Source organism: Rutilus rutilus (assembly GCF_951802725.1).
Source record: "Rutilus rutilus genome assembly, chromosome: 22".
In the NCBI taxonomy this organism is placed as follows: domain Eukaryota; kingdom Metazoa; phylum Chordata; class Actinopteri; order Cypriniformes; family Leuciscidae; genus Rutilus; species Rutilus rutilus.
Genome location: NC_140227.1, coordinates 712691 through 733143, shown reverse-complemented (window position 1 = coordinate 733143; position 20453 = coordinate 712691). Strand labels below are relative to the sequence as shown.

At 38.9% G+C, this 20453-nt stretch overlaps 1 protein-coding gene across 4 annotated transcripts; it reads left to right on the top strand.

The window, feature by feature from the left end:
- Positions 1–793: 793 nt before the first annotated feature.
- Positions 794–18015, top strand: LOC311282368 (kinetochore protein Nuf2). Of its 4 annotated transcripts, none has more exons than XM_084396086.1 (14): positions 794–956; positions 1165–1298; positions 2969–3043; positions 3960–4036; positions 4120–4181; positions 4869–4966; positions 6912–6985; positions 7061–7154; positions 13205–13267; positions 13555–13692; positions 14093–14233; positions 15219–15394; positions 16971–17106; positions 17791–18015. In XM_084396086.1, the coding sequence occupies exons 2-14, from the start codon at positions 1176–1178 to the stop codon at positions 17896–17898; spliced, it is 1365 nt and encodes a 454-aa protein (XP_084252212.1). In that variant the 5' UTR covers positions 794–956; positions 1165–1175; the 3' UTR covers positions 17899–18015. The 4 variants fall into 4 exon arrangements, with proteins under 4 accessions (XP_084252212.1, XP_084252213.1, XP_084252210.1 ...); XM_084396087.1 differs by having other exon boundaries at positions 894–956; positions 1168–1298; XM_084396084.1 differs by having other exon boundaries at positions 944–1018.
- The last annotated feature ends 2438 nt before the right edge of the window (positions 18016–20453 follow it).

The window sequence follows — 20453 nt, the reverse complement described above, 5'->3', positions numbered from 1 at the left end:
CACTTGTTCAAGAAATTAATTGGATGATTTCATTTTCTGCGTTGATCAGCGGATCAGGGGCCGTGGAAACGTGTAGAGAAAAGCAGTGTAAAAATAAATACAATAAAATAAAATAAAAATATCTTTATTCAAATAAATAAATAAATAAATACAATAAATAGATCAAAATAAAATATGTTTTAATGACATAGTAAATAATGAAAGAAACATTTATACATTATTATATACATATATACAAACTTAATACATGATTTAAATAAATGACTAAAACTTGATTTAAATAAACAGAAATAAAAATGCAGAGTAAAATGTAAAAGTAAATAAATAAAATAAATGTAAACTAAATAAATATGTTGAATTCAAATAAATAAGTGACATTTGATTTAAATAATAAATTAATACATTGTATTAAATCAGGGGTGTCCAAACTCGGTCCTGGAGGGCCACTGTCCTGCAGAGTTTAGCTCCAACCCCAATTAAACACACCTGAACCAGATAATCAAGATCTTACTAGGACTTGATTATCTGGTTCAGGTGTGTTTAATTGGGGTTGGAGCTAAACTCTGCAGGACAGTGGCCCTCCAGGACCGAGTTTGGACACCCCTGTATTAAATAATTAACAAACAATAAATAAATGAATAGAAAAATTACTAGAAAAACCGCAATGCTGAAATGTAATTAAAACAAAATCTTTTACACATTTATAATATTAATTTTCAACAGTATTAATTGGGTCTTTATACATGAAAATAAATCATTAAACTTTAGGATGTTGAGGGTTTGAAAACCCGCTGCACTAGTGGACACGTACTGCGCATGTCCAGTAGAGGGCGCCGCACGCGCTGCTTTTGTGATGACACGTGACGACGTGAGGAACGTATGGCGGAAGTGACGATAGAGGCGCGTAAAGTTTAAATTTGCTCCAGTTGACGACGAGGGACGTGAGCCTGAACTTGGTTAGTACAATAGTTTGGCATTAGTTGTTGAATAATGTCGGACCAACAGTGTGGAAAAGAGGGTAATATATAGTTCTGTGTCTTTGAATGGTGTATAATGTGCCGGTGACCGTTACTGTCCGTGACGGGATCTGTCGACGCTTCTGCTGTAAACATCGCCTGCCTGACCGGATACATGTGCTTATTAATGCCGTTTCTTCTTGTGCAGCAGCAGCAGCGATGAGTGAGAACACGTTCCCGGTGTATAAGGTGGACGTTATCGTGCAGTTCTACCGAACCGAAGTTCTGACTGGACAAGAGGCGAAACACTTCACCAAGAATGACATCACTCCCAACCCAAAGGTGATCACGTGATTACAATGTATTTAAGTGATGTTGTTACAGTGCTGTATATTATCATAATGTAAATCAGCTGTTTTCTATGTGAATATACAGTAAAGTGTCATTTATTCCTGTGATCAAAGCTGAATTTATCATCATTACTCCAGTCTTCAGTGTCACGTGATCCTCCACAAATCTCCCTAATCAAACACACCTGATTCAACTCATCAGCTCATTAACTCGTGTGATAAAGAGAACCACTGCTCTAATATGAGGATTTATGATCAAGAAACATTAATGATTATTATCAGTGTTGAAAACAGCTTCATATTTTTGTGAAAACTGTCAAACTTTTTGTTTTTCTGGATTCTTTGATGAATAGAAAGTTCTAAAGAACAGCATTTATTTGAAATATAATTATTGTAACATTATAAATGTCTTCACTGTCGCATTAATGTAATTTAATGCATCCTTGATTAATGAAAGTATTAATTTCTTTAAAGAGAAAATGACTGAACCACCAAGAGTACTCAATGAGGAAGAGTTGTTGTTACCTGGTAATATGGCAAGTCGTTTGAACTTTTATTAATTTCCCGGATATGAATTCTTGATATCAACAATTTAACTTTCACTAGTTCAGATTATAGTTATTGATATCAGGAATTAGATTTATACTATAACAATGCTAATTCTTGATATCAAGAATTGATTTCTTACTAGTTGAAATTCTGAATACACACATCAGCTTTGTGTTTCTTACTATTAGGAATATAATTTTTGATATCAATAATTACATTGTTAATAGTAAAAATGTCTATTCTAGATATCAACAATTGAGTTGCTACTGGTAAAAATGTTAATTTCTGATATCAATATAGTTTCAGATATCTAAAATGGCTTTCTTACCAGTAACAATCACATTCATGATATCAGTAATTAATATTGTTACTAGTAAGCAATTCAGTTGTTGATATCAATAATAGACATTTCAACTAGTGACGATTGAATTCTTGATATCAACAATTGATTTTGATTGGCAGCCTCTGGTGACATTTCACTAGTGAAAATACAATTACAGATATCAAGAATTAGCATTGTTACTAGTATAAATCTAATTCCTGATATTAATAACTATAATTTGAACTAGTGAAAATTAAATTGTTGATATCAAGAATTCATATCCTGGAACTAATACTAATAAAAGTTAAACGGCTTGCCATATGGTAATGCATAACTGGCAAACATGTAAAGTCCTCTGTAGTCAGTGATTGTATCCCTTAAAACTCCTCTTTGACACATTTAAACATTTTATCCTTGAAAAAATGTCTTCATGTCTTAAAATATCTTGACTGTAACTCGACACCCTTGCCTCATTTAGTATGTGCGGTTCTATGAATATGCAAATGAGCCCCGCCTCCACTCACTCACTCAGCTCAGAGATCCACTGGTGGACGATCACACGTTGATCTGATTGGTTACAAGGTAGTTTGTGACGTCAGAAACACCAGCGATTTCAAAGCGTGTGTTTGAGACTGTCTTTGGTTCACTGCAGTTTTAAGGAGGAAATACTCAGCAATGGTGTCGACTTATGAACTTACACATGCTTTGTCTTAAAGCAGATTAAAAACACCACATAGACACATAAACAACATTAAAAGCTGGATTTTCTTTAAAATCTGTTTGTTTTTCAGGCCGAATCCATTCAGAGACTCTACATGAGAGTTTTGCAGCTGCTGTTTCGGTTCAGACCCGAGTGCCATTACACGGTGAGTGTTTATATGCATCATCAGATCTGAGAGTCTTGGGGCCCGATCTCTCTCTCCCAGCGCAATTGACTTTGTACAGCGACGCATGTGTCATTCCTATTTTGCTCCCGCGCACAGCGGACTTTTCCCTCCACAGACGCACGTCGGTAAATTAGGGAATGAACTTGCGCTCCCGGGGGCGGTTCAGGGAAAAGAGGAGGCGTGTTCCGGCGCAAACATTCCCTGGTGCTATTTTGCAGTTTCAGAAAACAATACCGCCACAGACCAGGAGAAACCTCGTCTAAAGTCAGCGGCGCGTTATTCAGATGCTATTTTAAGGGCGCATGCTTGGCCATAATGTAGCGTGTGCACAACACACACACACTTTGCTTCTCTCATCTACACAGACACAGAAGTTCACATTTAGAAAACCATACATTATTATAAGGAAATCATTGTGGTGTCCATGAAGATGTGAAAAAATAGGCATAAATCTAGCTTACACATTTACCCACATTATTATGCGCCTGTTTAACCGAAGCTAATCTGGGTGTGTTTCTCCATCCCCAATGTCACTTCTCTGTGTTTTACGGCCCTGACGAGAACGTCGGTCTCCTCGGCTGTGAACCGCTCCTGGCAAATCCGCCATTATAATAGCAATCCGCCATGGAACAAGCACTCCTGCTCTTAAAGGGAATGTGAGATGACGCTCTGATTGGTTTATTTCACGTTATGCCCAAACCACACCTATGAGTAATGAAGCGACTTCAGACCAACACATTTTAGATTAGCGTCGGGCGCAAGAGTCATTTATCCCGCCGGTATAATAGCCGGAGATCCGCACACAGTTACTTGTGTTTCGCGTTTGATACTTGCGTTTCACATCGTTAAATTAGAGCCCTCTGTGTTTAATTTATGATGCTCCTGTGTTCCGCAGGTGCCGTTGTGTGAAAACGTCCAGTTCCCGATGCTGTACGAGTGGGTTGCTCCGATCATGAGTGTGTACAGGCGCATGTGAGTGAGAAGACTGCAGTGTGTTGTTCAGCATCTCTTCTGAAAGATCTCATGTTTACATCACTGATCTGCGTGTCTTTCAGGTGCCAGTTCTTACCGCTCTGTCGTGTATATGATTTTTCCCTGAATGACTTGCTCAACCCCAGTGAGTATCTCGTTCTCTCTCTCAGGGAGAATTATTCCTGCTGGTGTTTAGGGTTTTGCCCCGACAGCTTTTTCATTGGCCGAGCCGCAGGAGAATGAGGATGTGGGGAATGTGTGGATGCTTTATTTTTAACGATGTTCTGGATTGCGTCAGACGAGGGTTTTTTACATTTCTGCAGTCAGTGAACCAGGCACACTTTACTGCAGGGCTCACAGAGAAACTCTTTAGAAAGATGGACAATTTCATAATGCTCTCTGTGTAAATAACAGTTTTATAACTTTTTTTAAACACTCACATGATATCAGGGTTATTATCGTAAACTAAAACTATTAAAAACATGCATGTAAATTGAAATAAAGCTGTGAAAAAATATTATTTGAAAAACATTTAACTGAAAATTAGAAATGTTGCCTTGGCAGAAAACAGAAATGCGTTGTAAGGCTGCACGATTATGACAATCATAATTCTCGATTATTTCCTTTGAAATTGTAATTATGATTAATATATAATATATATGGCAAGTTTAAACTGTGCTGTAAAGCAGCTCTGCAGAAGACAGTGTTGTTCAGCACTAGAGCGAAAGCTGTTCTGTCCTGAGACAGTTTCACGTTTTTATTGCATGAAGTTTAAAGCTGATATGAAGGTCAAGCTGAGCTGATCGTTGGTTTTTCTCACACCTTCTGCCAGAGCTGAAGCGAACGATCACTATTCTCAGCGCAATCCAAAACTTCCTCCACTTCCGGAAGCAGAGGCTGGAAATGACGGCCGTCCACCAGCAAAGTTTTGTAAGTTGCTGCTTGTCTTCAACGTTTAAAAGGAATGTTCATGTCGTATTTTTGATTCCTAATTAATTCAGCTGAAAATGCTTAACGTGTTACAATCATCTTCCAGAACTGTAGTCTTAGTTGTGCTAAACCTCTCTTATGTCAAGCTGAGATTTGAGGATCTACCGTGATGAATACTTGACTGCTAATCCCTTTGTGGGAGACTGAGCTTTGTGACAGACCCGTTACACACAGAAGGTCAAGATTAAAAGCATCATATGACCCGTTTAAGCACATATGTGTCAATAGCCGCGTTTCCACTGTCGGGCCAGGGCCGGGCCAGGGCTTTAAACGGGCCGTGCCGGGCTAATAGCCTCGGGCCAATAGCACCGGGCATGCGTTTCCACTGTCGGGCCAGAAGCTCCACAGCGCTTCACTAAAACACGCCCGTAACACGCCTCTCTGGGACAACGTCACACTAACCCATCATTTCACCAACAAATGGAAGTTTTATAAGAAAACTAATCAGATATCACTGGAAACAGCGTTGAAAACAAACACGATAAAAGCGGCCGTTTGCTAGCTTTTTTTTTTTGTTTGTTTGTTTAGCAGCTTCTTGAATATTTAAAACCCAAGCATCGATGTTTTACCACAGGTTTACAATAAAAAGTGATACATTGATCATAATGAATTAATTTATGTAAAAATTGCACATTAGTCACTCAGAAATAAATTACAGTTAGGTCTATTTCACAAAAGAAAGAGGACACACTTACTTTTTCAGTCGCGTCTGTTTCTTTATCTGGTAACTTAGTTACAGGACATATTTACATCACATTTAGAAAAAATGATCATTTCTACAAATATATGCCATACGACCTGAGGAGCTTTAGCACTCTCTCGACTCCCATACAGAGATTTTCAGTCAGAGAAACAGAGGAAGCTCCCGAAAAAAAAAGTTACTTTATTTTTTGATAGTCCGGTTTAAAGAGACGAGACGTAGGCTATGACAGATAAAATAAAAACATGACTGTGATAGCCTTTAAGATTGGTCTGATTTTTTACTATGCGTATCTTCAAGCGTTTACTATGTTTACTATGGTAACGGCTAGCGCGCATAGTCTTTTGCATCACAAACAGAAGGCATTCAAACATGAACGCGATTTAAATTATTTTATTTTTAAGTCTTTAATCTGACAGAATCATCCGGCGCTGCCGTCTCCCAATGGTAAACTCTTCCTCTGTTGGTAACCACTCCTCTAGCCCGAGCTGGCCCGCTTTGGCCCAAGGTATTCGACGGGCCAGAAATCCTGGCCGTTGGCCCCGAGTAAGCCCCGATCAAGCCCCGGAAGTGACAGTGGAAACGCGACTGGCCCTGGCACGCACTAGCACGGCCCGGCCCTGGCCCGACAGTGGAAACGCGGCTAATGGCAACGTTTACGTGCAACCAAATAATCCATTAGAAAAGCCTTCATGTGGTTTATTCCTTTTCTAATCCGATCGAGAGAACATGTAAACACTTGGTCAGATCGAAAACCGAAACTGAAAGGACTGCGCATGTGCAATGACGTGGAAATAGCCTAATGACGTAGAAATAGCCTAATGACGTAGAAATAGCCTAATGACGCTCATCCACACACCACTGGTTCTGGGCATTTTTACTGCGTGATCCAGAATTGGATAAATATTAAGTCTGCTGTTTTAAACAAATAAAGAACTGTAGGAGAATAGTTATTATGCGCAGACATCAGGAAACTCTGTATATTCGTGCAGTGAGCGCATGTCAAACAATCTATCCCGATCTGAAGCTTGTGACACAAACACACACATCAACCCGATCACATGTTTAGCTTTCATGTAAACACTATGTTCTGATTCATCAATCAGGATGAGTTCAGTCCGATTGAAACATAAGTTGTGCATGTAAAGGTAGCCGGTGTGATTTAGGTGTTTTGTTTGTCAACAGCGGTGTGATATGGACCGACTCCAGACGTACACGAGAGAAATCAAGGAAGCTGAGAAGAAGATTGAGAAACTGACGTAAGTGCAGTGGTTTATTTAAAGGTCTTACTAAAGATGCTTCTCTCTCTGAGCGTATCCATCCTCCCTTCACAGGACCATTCCTCCGGAGCAGCAAGCGGAGGCTAGAGAGCTAGCGTCTGCCCTGGCAGAGCTCGGCGCTAACACACAGCGGGAATACCAGGAAGTGGTGAGACCTCAATGATTTCAGTTTACTAATGAAATATCACCTAAGGGTGTTTACACACACACGGCTCGCTTCAGAACCTGCTGTGTTTTCTCCCTCGGTTCAGTTCGTTTAGGCCTCTGAACACAGCAGTCGCTCTTGGCTCTTAGTGCTGGGCGGTATGACCAAAAATTCATATTACGGTGTTTTTCAAAATTATACTGGTTTTGCGATTATATGACGGTATTTTATTTTTTATTTTTTCAAGCATGTCTGGTTATTAACTACATTTTCTACTGATTGAGAGAGGAAATGCTGCAGTAGATTGACTTAGAATGCCCCAATTTTACTGTCATGAGGGAATATAGAGTTCGGGATCGTTACGTCACAATGCATTGTGGGAATCACGGTACGGAAGCAGATTTGCTGTATAGTAGCATATAGTAGGCAGTAGGTAACGTTGGTCATTTGGTCATTAATTTAGGTTATTTTTTGGAAAATGGTTCAGTATTGCTGTATTGTGAACTGCTGTAATCGGTCTCATGATCGACAGGGCAAACGCCTCATAAATCATATTAGTTTTCCCCATTTTCGTCGGATGGCTTGGGTCGCCGCTGGTCGTCAGTATACTACCGGACGAAAACAGTGGATTATTGCACGTATGATAAATTACTCCTGAAGTGTAACAAACCCGCATAGACAAGCTTCATAGCTCACAGAATCAAGTGTGTGTGTCACCACTGATGCTTGGTTAACGATTGTTTTCTCCGCGTTTACTTTGAGGATCTGCAGATCTTGCACTCATCCATTTGTGAACTGCAAGTGAGCCTCCAGTGACAACTTTTTAAATTGATCGGAGCAGAGACTTCAAACAGAGAGCACAAAGCCTTTCAAAGTGAATTTCGTTTTGCATTAATTTGTATTTTAATTTTAATAAATGTTTCATCAACCAACTGCCTGGATTTAATAAATAAGAACTTAGCAGAGAGGTGTCGGCGCGTGAACTGGAGGTCTTATAAATTAACCGAAACTCAGCATTTAAGGTAGTCTTGCCTCACAGACCTGAAAAATATATCTATATTGAAATGTCTACTTTTAAACAAACAATTCTAAACGAAAGAAAACAGATCTGCTCTCTGCTTATGTAATCCGTTTGAAATGTGCATTTCTCTGGCGAATGTTGTTGCCGAGGGCACAGGAAATTGCTAATCCGGCCCTGGATCGGAGGTGTAAGCGCTCACTCCACCAGGTAGGAGAAAATATCAGGGAAACTGAGGCTTGGTAAACTTTCATAATTATTACTCCATACTTTGTTCATAGGGATCGATTCCGCCTATAATCTCTTCTCTTTTTTTCAAGTACTGTTGTTTGGATTCATTTATGAAGTTTGTCCGTATATGGTATAGCCAACTTTTTTTTTGTCACGGTCCATAACTCTTTCTGGAGACCGGCCGGCTACGCTCATGTCTTATTATAAACCGGCTTTTGTGGTGCCTCTGAAATGGCCACCGTTACCCACAATGCACCATTCCATAACATCTACGCCCGAGCTCTATTGTAGAAAAAATCCACACTAGTATTAATACAGGTTTGCAAGGCTGTTTATAAAGAGCTCCAGCAGGAGGCGATGTAGGAGCGGCAGAAACAGCGGTTTCCACGGTAACGGCTGGACACAAACCAGTACATAAACGCTGCTTTATCAGGAGAGATAAAGAAAGATTCAATTGAAATAACATCGAAACAAGACCGTCAGTTCGCTTCAGAAACATTCTTATACAAACACCCGCCGCGGGACTGTGAAACGTGCAGTGCTCATGTTTATTCAACGATGTCAAAGCCAAACACGAATAGATTTTCCAAAAGGCAGTGTTGATATTGTGAACCAATGTATGGGAAACACTGTAATATAATGTAACAGCTATTAATTATAGTTTAACCTCTCCATCTTCACCGTCTCAGTAACGCACACAGCTGAGCATCACCAGTGAACAGTGAAGACCCTCTCACTCAGTGTCGCGCCGCGTTCCCAGCGCTGTTAAAGTGATATATGCTGGTTTATTACATTCATATCATAACAAAAATAAACACCGGTATGAACCGGTGTACCGCACAGCATTATTGATTCTGCACCAATAAAATCACTTCAATGCCTTTTGTGGTGAGAAGGCAACCTAACGAACCAGGCCCGTATCACAGTGCATGATGGGTAAATGCGCATGTTGCATGTAAAGCAGCAGTGTTTGTTTTGCTAATGCCTCTCAAAATGAACCGTAGGCTAACCCAGAGGTGAAGACCAAGTGAAAGCCTATTTGATATTTGGTCAGACTAACACATTTCAGAAAAATATGTTTTTGTTGCATAAGTGACATCTGAATTATACAGTTCTGACCAGTTGGTCCACCAGTAGGGTTGGGAACCATTAGTCTTTTTGAAAAACTCCTAAGTTCTGGTTCTGAAACCGGTGCGGTGTGTGTGGGCGACGTGCTGGGAGCTTATCCTTGAACAGCGACGTCTCATGAATATTACAATAGTAATGAATGCACTGAAAAGCCACTACTGACCCTCGCGCTACTGACCTCGCGCTACTGACCTCGCGCTACTGACCTCGCGCTACTGACCTCGCGCTACTGATATACATTTTGCGTCAGATCTCAACGCAGAGAGAGAGAGAGTATAAAGACAGTAGAGCTGCACCATTAATCTTTAAACAATCTCGATTCTTATTCCTAAATAACAAAACACCACACCGGAACATTATTATTACAATTTATTAGGATTAACCCCTTGAGATGTATCATCTCGTTTTCAAGGGGGTCCTTACAATGAAACACAATTACAACTTAAAGAACATAAGATTACAATTAACAATACATCAACAAACAAGTAAACAATAAAACACCAACAATAAAAAAAGCAACAGTACACATAACAACGACAGTTTCAGTGATAGCATGTGCAGTCTACTTTAAAATAAGATAATAAAGATTGTTTAAACAACCGAAATGAAGTAATGGATCTAATATCTACAGGCAAATTATTCCAGTCTAATACGGCTTTAAACATAAATGCTCTCTTACCAATTGTTTTTTTAACACGAGGAACGAGAAAGTAAGTCTGGACAGAATGCCTAACTTGGTGGTTTGAAGAAAAGAGTACAAGGTATTGTTGTAGATCACTAGGATAATCAAAGTAAATACATTTAAATATAAATTGGAGCCAGTGAATCTGCCTTCTCACATTCAAAGATGGCCACTGAAGTGCATCATGCGTTGTACAGTGGTGAGTGGGAAAAGAACATCCTAAAACGAATCTGCAAATTCTATTATATGCCGAATTAAGTGAGACAAGATCAGACTTTAAGGCCGTCTGATAAACCACATCACAGTAATCAAAAACCGGAAATATTAATTGAGCAACTAGTTTCTTACGAACACTATAAGAGAAGCAATTTCGAGATCGATGCAAAATACTCATTCCAACATTGACTTTTCGTAAAACATGATTAATGTGTGGTCTAAAGGAAAGTCTAGAATCAAGCCATATTTAATAGTGTCAACTCTATGCAGAGGAGTACCGTCTTTACATGATATAACACAAGAACAGGTTTAGGAATTAAGTTTATGTCTAGAACCAAAAATCATAGTATATGACTTGGTTTTATTAAGCACTAATTTATTAGCCAAAAGCCAGTCTTGTAAACTATTAAAATCCGATTGAAGAGATAATTGAAATTGTATAGGGTCAGAATTAAATGTATATATGACAGTATCATCCGCATAAAGTTGAACCTGACAGTTTTTAAGAAGTAATGGTAGACTATTTACATAAACTGAGCCCTGTGGCACACCTCTTTGCTGAATCAGAAAGTCAGATTTAGTCCCATTTAGGGCAACACTGTTTCCTGTTGTGCAGATATGAATTAAACCACAATTTTATTTTTTGAAAAACCAATCGCATGAAGTTTATCTAAAAGCAAATAACGATCAACCAAATCAAAAGCTTTAGTCAAATCAAGAAAAATAGCACCTGTGAGCTTGCCATTATCTGAGGCTGAAAACACATCATCTGTAAACTTAAGTAATGCAGTAGTTGTGGAATGATTAGACCTAAAACCAGATTGAGATGATGATGGAATATTAATACATAAATAATTTGAAAGTTGTTTATAAATTAATTTTTCAAAAACTTGAGATATAGAATATATAATAGATATTGGTCTATAATTATTGAGATCAAGTACATCACCTCCCTTATAAAGCGGAGTAATGCGTGCACGTTTCCAGATCACCGGCAGCTCACATGTAGACTAAAGAAAGATTAAATAAATCAGCTAGTGGATACATAAGAATATGTGAAGTTAATTTAAGATACCTATTTTCAATTCCATCTAATCCTTCAGCACTAGTCACTTCTGATTCATCAATGGCACTCTGAACATCAGTTGGAGCAATCTTCCCAAATGAAAATGAACTATTACATGATGCAGTCTCATTACAAATATCAGCATTCAAGTAAGAGGCCGATACTAAAGTAGACCAAACTGAAGAACAATGCTGATTACATTATTGCGCAATAGATAAGGAGTCATGAAGTATTGTATTATCAACTCTAATTTGATTAACTGAATGTTTATTTGATGTATTAATAATGTTTTTAATTTTATTCCAGAATTGTTTAGGATTTTTATAATGAAAAGACATTCTTTATAATAATTAGTCTTTGCATTTCGTGTTTTTGTCTTGCTCAAATTTCTCTAATGCCTATAGACTTCCCAATCAGCATTACTTCCTGTCTGACGGCATGTTGTCCATGCTTTGACCCTTTGCCTAAAGAGACTAATAAGTTCCGAGTTAATCCAAGGAAGATGATTGCCCTTAACCCTATCAATTTTCCAAGGTGCATGCTTGTCTACAACACTTATAAACTCAGTATTAAAAAATCCCAAGCGTCTTGTACATTAGGAATTAAATGATAGCTATTCCAATTAATAGAAATCAGATCATGGATAAATACATCTAAAATCAGTTTTATATTGTCTGATTTTAATTAATTTTGGTGGCAATTTAGGTACTTTAATTTCCCATTCACAGAATATAATCGAATGATCACTAAAGCAATCAGACATCACACCTGACCTTAAATCTATTTGGGTGTGAAACAAGTATCCAATCAAGAAGAGATTGTGTGCGAGAAGTAATTCTAGTAGGCTCAGTAATTAATTGGGTATTACATTTATTTTTCTCTTTATTATATGACGTATCCAACCAATTCTTATTGAAGTCGCCTAATAAGATTAACTGCCTGATATCCACTATCAATTCAGTTTTTGGTAAAAATGAGTTAAAGGAGTCCACTGGTGAAGAGGCTGGTCTGTATATGCTCCCGATGATTATACATTTATTTAAATGGAAAACCACCTTAACAAAAATACATTCAAAATATAAAGGATCAATCGAAGGTATAATTAATTCAGATACAAGACCTGTAGAAACACATATAGCCACACCTCCACCCCCGGAGCACCTATCCGATCTGTAAACTACATTATTGGTTAAGTTGATTTCATTATCTGAATAAGATAGGATAATAATAATAGGAGTGTGTATTTTCCCTCAGAAAATTGTATTCTTTTTGCAAAAATTGCTAAATATGTTGAATTTGTTGACATTGCCAGTCTGTTAAACTCATTTAAATAGTATCTGAAATAAACACAAAAAGGATTGTGCATTTTTCCCTTACTACAATTTCTAATAATTTTTATTGAATGAAAACCGAAACCAGAATCCTTTGGCGGAACCGGAAGATTTCTTACAATTCCCAACCCTGTCCACCAACATGATGCATTAACTGTTGTCACGTGATGCATTAACTGTTGTCACGTGATGCATTAACTGTTGTCACATGATGCATTAACTGTTGTCACGTGATGCATTAACTGTTGTCACGTGATGCATTAACTGTTGTCACATGATGCATTAACTGTTGTCACGTGATGCATTAACTGTTGTCACGTGACCCAGTGTTTTTCAGGCCTTTTTTTCATGTCATATTAATCTTCAGTGTCCTCTCTTTAGACTGCGATGAATGAAACGGTTGCACAGTGGAAGACGGAGATTGCTGAGATCTCACAGAAGCTGGTATGTATCAGATAATGTGTTTGTTTAATCTACCACACTTCTAGTTTGGATGAGGGTTAGTCACCGTGTAGTGGAAGTAGAGACTGATATATGTCATATTACAGAAGAAGAGATCTGAGTAAAACAGCTTAATGAGAAAGAAAAAAATGAAGGGCTGGTAATTGGTTTTAATCCATGTGTTATTGGTTGTATGGAGGCAGATCTGGCTGAGTGTGCTGTAGGTGTACTTCTGTGCTGGCAGTGCTGTAGAGTGACTGTTGTAATCAGACATGTGTCTTACAATCCAGACTCAAAGGAAAGTGGATGTGGTGACGCTGAAGGATGAGATCTCCAAGCTCAAGTCTCAGATCGTGGAGTCGCCCGAAGAGCTGAAGAACGAGATGGAAAGGATGAAGGAGAACGTGAAGAGCATTAAGATGTCAAAGGTATGTGTCGTTTGCATGTTGCTTAAGGTGTTGTTTAACTGCCCAGATCAGCAGGTCTCTGTTCTGTCACTGAGTGTTGGTGGTGTTATCAGCAGCTGACCGTGTGTGTGTGTGTGTGTGTGTGTGTGTGTGTGTGTGTGTGTGTGTGTGTGTGTGTGTGTGTGTGTGTGTGTGTGTGTGTGTGTGTGTGTGTGTGTGTGTGTGTGTGTGTGTGTGTGTGTGTGTGTGTGTGTGTGTGTGTGTGTGTGTGTGTGTGTGTGTGTGTGTGTGTGTGTGTGTGTGTGTGTGTGTGTGTGTGTGTGTGTGTGTGTGTGTGTGTGTGTGTGTGTGTGTGTGTGTGTGTGTGTGTGTGTGTGTGTGTGTGTGTGTGTGTGTGTGTGTGTGTGTGTGTGTGTGACAGGATCTGGCTGACGAGAGGCTGGTTGAGCTGCAGATGCTGGTCCAGTGTGCTGGTCAGGTGGAGGCAGAACTACAGGTCCTGCTCAAACAACTGCAGGACTTACAGATTAGCATGTGCAAGACCAACCAGCAGAAAGAGGAGGTAAAGATCATCATACGTTTGCAAGGAGTTCTGACTTTTGATTGGAGAGTCACAGCAGCAAATATTGTTCAGTGTTAAAATAGTCAAAAAAGTGCATTTCTTCATCTGTACACACTAATGGGCAACAGAGAAGAGTCGACTTTAAGATGTCATTGGCATCAAGGAGAGCTGTACGATTCTGAATAGCCAACTAAACAAAATAATGTAATTTATTAAAGGTTCTGACAAAATGTTAATTGCTGCAGTTTATTTAAGTGACCGTAAACAGTAGAGAAAGAAACCGTGCATCAGTATAGCGGATCCGTGTGCAGCAGATCCAGTTCTGTACATAAGATAATCCACACAGCAGACAGCAGGAGGGCTTCACAACCACTGGACTTACTGACCCTGGAGACACATGGGACAGTTTGATCAGAATACTATCCGTTGCGCAGACCTCTTTCCACGTTATACACAATATTAACTGTAAAGAGCCTCGCCAGCGTCCATTTGCGATCTGAGGCTGACGTAGCTCACACACTCTCTAAAGGCATAGCGCGCAACACTGATAAGCGTCCCACTTAACCAAACACCTTAATTGATAGTTCCTAACCACAATAAAATTGCATGACTCACTCGTACAAGTTTTTAATACAAAATGAAACCGAAAGTCTTTTACTTAATAGGAAAATAGTTTTGGGAAGTTCATCATATAAAAATAAGATACAATTGATATTTCTCTCTCCCCGACTCGCTACATGTGCATCCGGTCTTAAAGTGACAGCAGCCTAATAAACCTGCTGACAAATTATGAGATATTATAAAACACATCTATATGGCAGTCCTATGGTATCGATGTCAGAATTGTGGCCAGTGAACATGCTGAGTGGCTAGTAACTTTGGTAAACCAGTGGACACAGTGACTGGAGAACGAGTACAGTCGTTGTTTAAGGAAGGCATTTCCTGAGGTGTTTTTTCACTGTTTTAAATGATGGTTCCTGCACAGGTCCAGAGATTAGCAGCCATGAATGAAGCCTTGCAGAAAGAGCTGAAGAGCCTGAGCAGTGAAGAAGCCCAGATGAAGAGGGGGTTCGCCATGAAACTCGACAAGCAGTCGAAGCATCAGATCCGGCGGCAGAAGAAGAAAGAGGTCAAAGATCAGCAGGTCAAAAATATTTATGGGTAAGTAAAAAACAAAACCGATTCTACCTTTTTTTTTAAAGGATCCTTTTGTACGACAATGCATTTGATAATACACTTCCTGTGCTTAATATTAGAAGATTTTTTAAATAATTTATGCAACTCCAGCGGTACTGGTGGATTTCTGCGGGAAATTTGAGCATTGCGTCACATCTGTCCACATCTGTCCACATCTGTCCACATCTGTCCACAAAGAGTCTCGGCTAGTCGGCTATGAGTGTGAGGATGCTGGAGATTTATAGCCTTTTCTCACAGCACTTGATATCATTAAACTACGCAGTTTGATGGCGGATCCAGAAAGGCTCAAACGACAATCACCAACTGGAGATTCACCCGCTGTAAAACACAGAAGACTTCGGACTTCGGAGTGACTACAGGAAACAGAGACTCTATGCGGAAACAAGGATGATATCGGAAGGGCAGTAAATGTAGTCACGCAATGCTGGTGTTGTTAACATTAACAATTTGAGAACAGTATAATTTGCACGGTTTGACGTGATATGATAAGCGATCGTTAGATTTAATCCGCATGATTTACTGCAGTGCTTTTTGCCCCTTCAGTGTGTCAGAACAAAAGTGGATGTTACTTGTTCACATTTTCCAGTGAAAATTTCTTATGCTGGTCAGACTTCCCAAAAGTATAATCTGTGATTGCGAATGCCAGGATCCACACCAGCGACTGACAGCCGCACATTCTCCTCTAAACACTGGATTCATCCGTGCCGAGCCGAGGCACAAACCCACGTCAAGCTGATCAAACCATGAATAACTGCAATTGCAGATTTCGAACAGAGATGGCGACAGAGAGGACAAACCACAGACTGCAGCTTTAAGTGAACATTCTTTTTTTTCAACAATGTGAAAATTACTTTTGAATGTTCTCTGAACGTTCTGAAACATCTTGTAATATTTAAACAAAACAAATGTCAGAAGATCATTCAACTTAACACTTCAGAAAGAAAGGTTGGATCCGTGTGTAAATACTGTTTGTGTGCTAACTGCTAACGTTTTGAGACAATTATTTAAGACGAGATTAGTATTAACTGGAAGAACAGTTTTTGTACAGCTAAAATAACTAAGCGAATGATACTGAGAGCCTCGACACATCACGAGGGTGCAAACATGACGGAGTTATTATTATTATTATTTTGTGTGAACTGACCCTTTCAGTGTCCTAAACATCGATCCCTCTGTGATCTACAGCTTCGGTCCTCAACCTGCGGCTCACCGATGCAAACGCGGACACGTGTAAACAATAAAATCCAGCTTTACAATTTACTGTTGTTTTTAAATTCAATTAAAATGGATAAAACAAATATAAGTACTTTGAACTATAAAATAATATAATCATATAATGATAAAAAAAATGTTTTTGGATTAAGGATCTGAAACTTACAGGATATTCTTATTGTATGATGACCTTTAATATGTCTTTAGCTCAAGGAAAATTATGACCCCTTTAAAGTGTCCTCATCACACTCGGCATGCATCATCACACTCGGCTCTGTTTCTTCTGATTGAGAAACACTTCTCTAATTTTCTCATTTATTTTATTCAGGCAATATGACAAAATCCACCAGAAACGAGAGGAGTTTGTGAAGAAAATGGAAGAAAGCAACCGTGAAACTAAACGGTTCAAGGAAAAGATGCAGGAGCTTCGAGCAAAGTGCAACCAGCACACACAGAAGGCCCAGGTGTGTTTCACCAGCACCTCTGAAGTCCGTCTCGTGCTCTGGACTCTTACAGAGCTGACTGTGTTGGGGAACATCTAGTGTTTGGTCTTCATTTAAATGGCCTAGTTTAACATTAAAGGGATATTCACCCAAACATTTAAATCAGCCCATGATTTATCAGAGTTGTCCTGGCCTTAAACACACTTACTGGCTCTTCCGAGCTTTATAATGGCAGTGTATGGCTGTTTCTGTTTTGAAGTTCATAAAAGTGCATCTATCATCATAAAAGTGCATCCACGGCTCTAGGGGGTTAATAAAGGCCTTCTGAAGCAAAGTGATGCGTTTTTGTGTTGATTTATGATGGACAGATGCACTTTTATGGACTTAAAAACAGAAACAGCCATTCACTGCCATTATAAAGCTCGGAGGAGTCAGGACATTTATTAATATGTCTGAAAGGAGAATATCGTGTGAGATGTGGAAAGGCGTCTGCTAAATGCACTTTCTGTAAAGCTGCTTTGAAACCAGATGTATTGTGAAAAGCGCTATACAAATACATTTGAACTGAATTGAATTGAATTAAATGAGTAGTAAATGTCATATCCACCTAGCCTGACTTGAGGGCGAGTAACTCATGGGCTAATGTTTGTGTGAGCACCCCTGTAAGGCCGTGTTGAGCGTGTGCTAACGTCTGCTCCTCTGCAGGAGATCTACGAGCGCCTCCTCACCACACTGGAGCAGTACAACAAGCGCATCGAGAGCATCGTGGTGGAGACCAACGCAGACACCCTGAAGATGAAGGCACACTTCTAGAGTCCTCAACGTCCTATGTGTTGAAAGTCTGTCTTGTTTCATTGTAAATGTGTGTGTTTTTTTTTATTAATTTCCCCTGACTTACAGCTATAATAAAATTGTATTTAACTGCTCGAACAGACCAGTGTCGATCTTGAATATATTATTGGGTCCTGCTTTTTCTTTTTTTTTCTTTAATTCTCTTTGAGGTTTTTTACATATCAAATACAGAAAGACAAAAACACAATAACAAACAACATGCATCAGAGGGCATCATTTCTATTTCCATGCTAAGACAATCAATTAAACATTCTCACCAAAGTAATCTATGAAAGTTTGCCACATTGAATAAAATATTTCAGACTTCCCCCTTAACAAGTATTTAATTTTCTCCAATTTCAAATGACCCATTATGTCTTTCATTAAGGCTGAGTGAGCGGGGGGGCATTTTCTGTTTCCAACACAAGAGAATCAGTCTCCGTGCTAACAAGGTCACAAAACAAACCATGCTGTTTGGGGTGTCCGAAAGTTGTACATTGACTGGTTTCACACCAAGAAGAGCCCAGATTGGATCTGGCTTAAGCTGCTTTTTCAAAATCTTGGAAAGGGTTTGAAATCTAGTGTTCCAGTAGGTCGTAATGTGAGGAATATTCCCAAACATGTGCAAGAGAAGCTGGCCCTGGTGAACATCTGTCACAAGAAGGACTAATGGAAGGAAGCATCTTTGACAACTTTAATTTGGATAAATGCACTCTGTGTAGCACCTTGAACTGCAAAAGACCATGTCTAATACAAACAGGTAGAATGAACATTTCTTTGGGCTTTTGACCGTTGATTGGCTGTAATAGACACCCCTAGGTCATCTTGCCAGGCTCTTTTCAAATGGTCCAATGTAGGTGTTGTTTCTTCCTGTGAGAGCACATTGTGGATTTTAGCAATTAGCCCTCTTTGAAATGGATTAGACAAAAACACTGTTTCCATTGCAGAGTTTGGGGGCTGATTAGGGAGAGACGGAAATAAGCCCGTAACAAAACTTCGGATCTGTAGGTATTTAAAGAAATCTTTACTTTCCAATCTGTATTTGCTCTGTAATTGTTTAAATGTGGGAAATATATTTTCAATAAATAAATCTTTTAAACATCGAATACCTTTATGTTCCCACTGAAGAAATGTCATATTTAAGACTGATGGAGGAAATGTATGATTATTAATCAATGGACTTAAAGCTGGCGCACCCCTCCATCCGTAATGCATCCTAATCTGGGACCAGATTTTAACTGAATGAGAAACTACTGGGTTCTCAAGTTTTTGTTTTGAAATAGGCGAGGCTGAATAAAGTAATGCTTTTAACGAGGTGGGATAACAGCTTTCATTTTCCTTCCTACTCCAGTCAGCCCCCTGAGTGGACAACCAAAACCACATTGAGCGGATATTACATGACCAGTAGTAACGTCGGAAACAGGGTAATCCCATTCCTCCCTGGCAAGCTGGTCTTTGCAAGAACATTTTCTTGATTCTTGGAGTTTTTCCATTCCATATAAAATATGACATGAGGGAATCTAGTTTATTAAAAAATGCCTTGGCTATCCAAATAGGAATACATTGGAACAAGAACAAAAACTTGGGCAGAACATTCATTCTAATAATATTTATTCGACCTGCTAATGAAAGTGGTAGATTTTTCCATGAATCTATATCTTTTTTCGTTTGATCATATCATTTCAAAAAGTTGTGCTTAACCTGTTAACCGTTGCCAGTGCGCCCGCGCACTGAAGCGTTATTTTATTTATTTAATTCAAAATTACTATCAGATTTAATGTTATACCTTGACAAACTATACATAATTAAAAAGATATAATACTCAAGTTTCAGTATTTGACCACTATTGTATTCTGAGAAACTCGTAGTGACAGTTATGTCTTAATTTGTGTCAGGAGTTATGAAATGAAAAAATGAGTCGATACCTTTAATATGAATTATGCGCGTCAGCCGCTTTCATTCATAAAAAACTCCGTGCTGTCGTCATGACAGCGATACACAAAACAACGTCCTTCAGGGCTTTAGCTCAAAACTGTGCAGATTTGGAGAAATATTGATAGATTCTCATAGATTTACATCAGATTTCTATAGACAGGAATAATATTTATTGAATTTATACCCAAATGCGTCGATGTAATCTTTATGAGCATTTGGTATTCCGATACTGTGTTTTTTAATTAATTGTAAGTGTTTTAATGACGCGGAAAAGCGCCCGTTACAAAGCAGAATGGGGCATCAGTTTACTGTCGGAGATTTGTCGCTCGCATTTTTATCAATGTTTCATCAACCAATTGCCTGGATTTAATAAATAAGAAGTAAATATAGCAGACAATATAATCAGGACTTCTCAGCTGCGGGCTTGCAATAGTCACAAGCTCACACAATACGTGACAGAGGCTGGTAGCAGAGAAATCAATTCTGTGAATTACACTGCGCAAATCAAAAGTAATAGGCTACTACCCACCGGATGAAGAAGGGTTGGCTCTCAACAGAACATAAAATATTCATTTTATTTTATTTTTCGTGTTCGCATTTAT

Coding starts and splice junctions, on each gene's coding strand:
- LOC311282368 (XM_084396084.1), top strand. CDS start 991: ATGTCGGACCAACAGTGTGGAAAAGAGG. Junction 13,268..13,554: donor CTGAGATCTCACAGAAGCTG/GTATGTATCAGA, acceptor CTTACAATCCAG/ACTCAAAGGAAAGTGGATGT. Junction 15,395..16,970: donor CAGGTCAAAAATATTTATGG/GTAAGTAAAAAA, acceptor TATTTTATTCAG/GCAATATGACAAAATCCACC.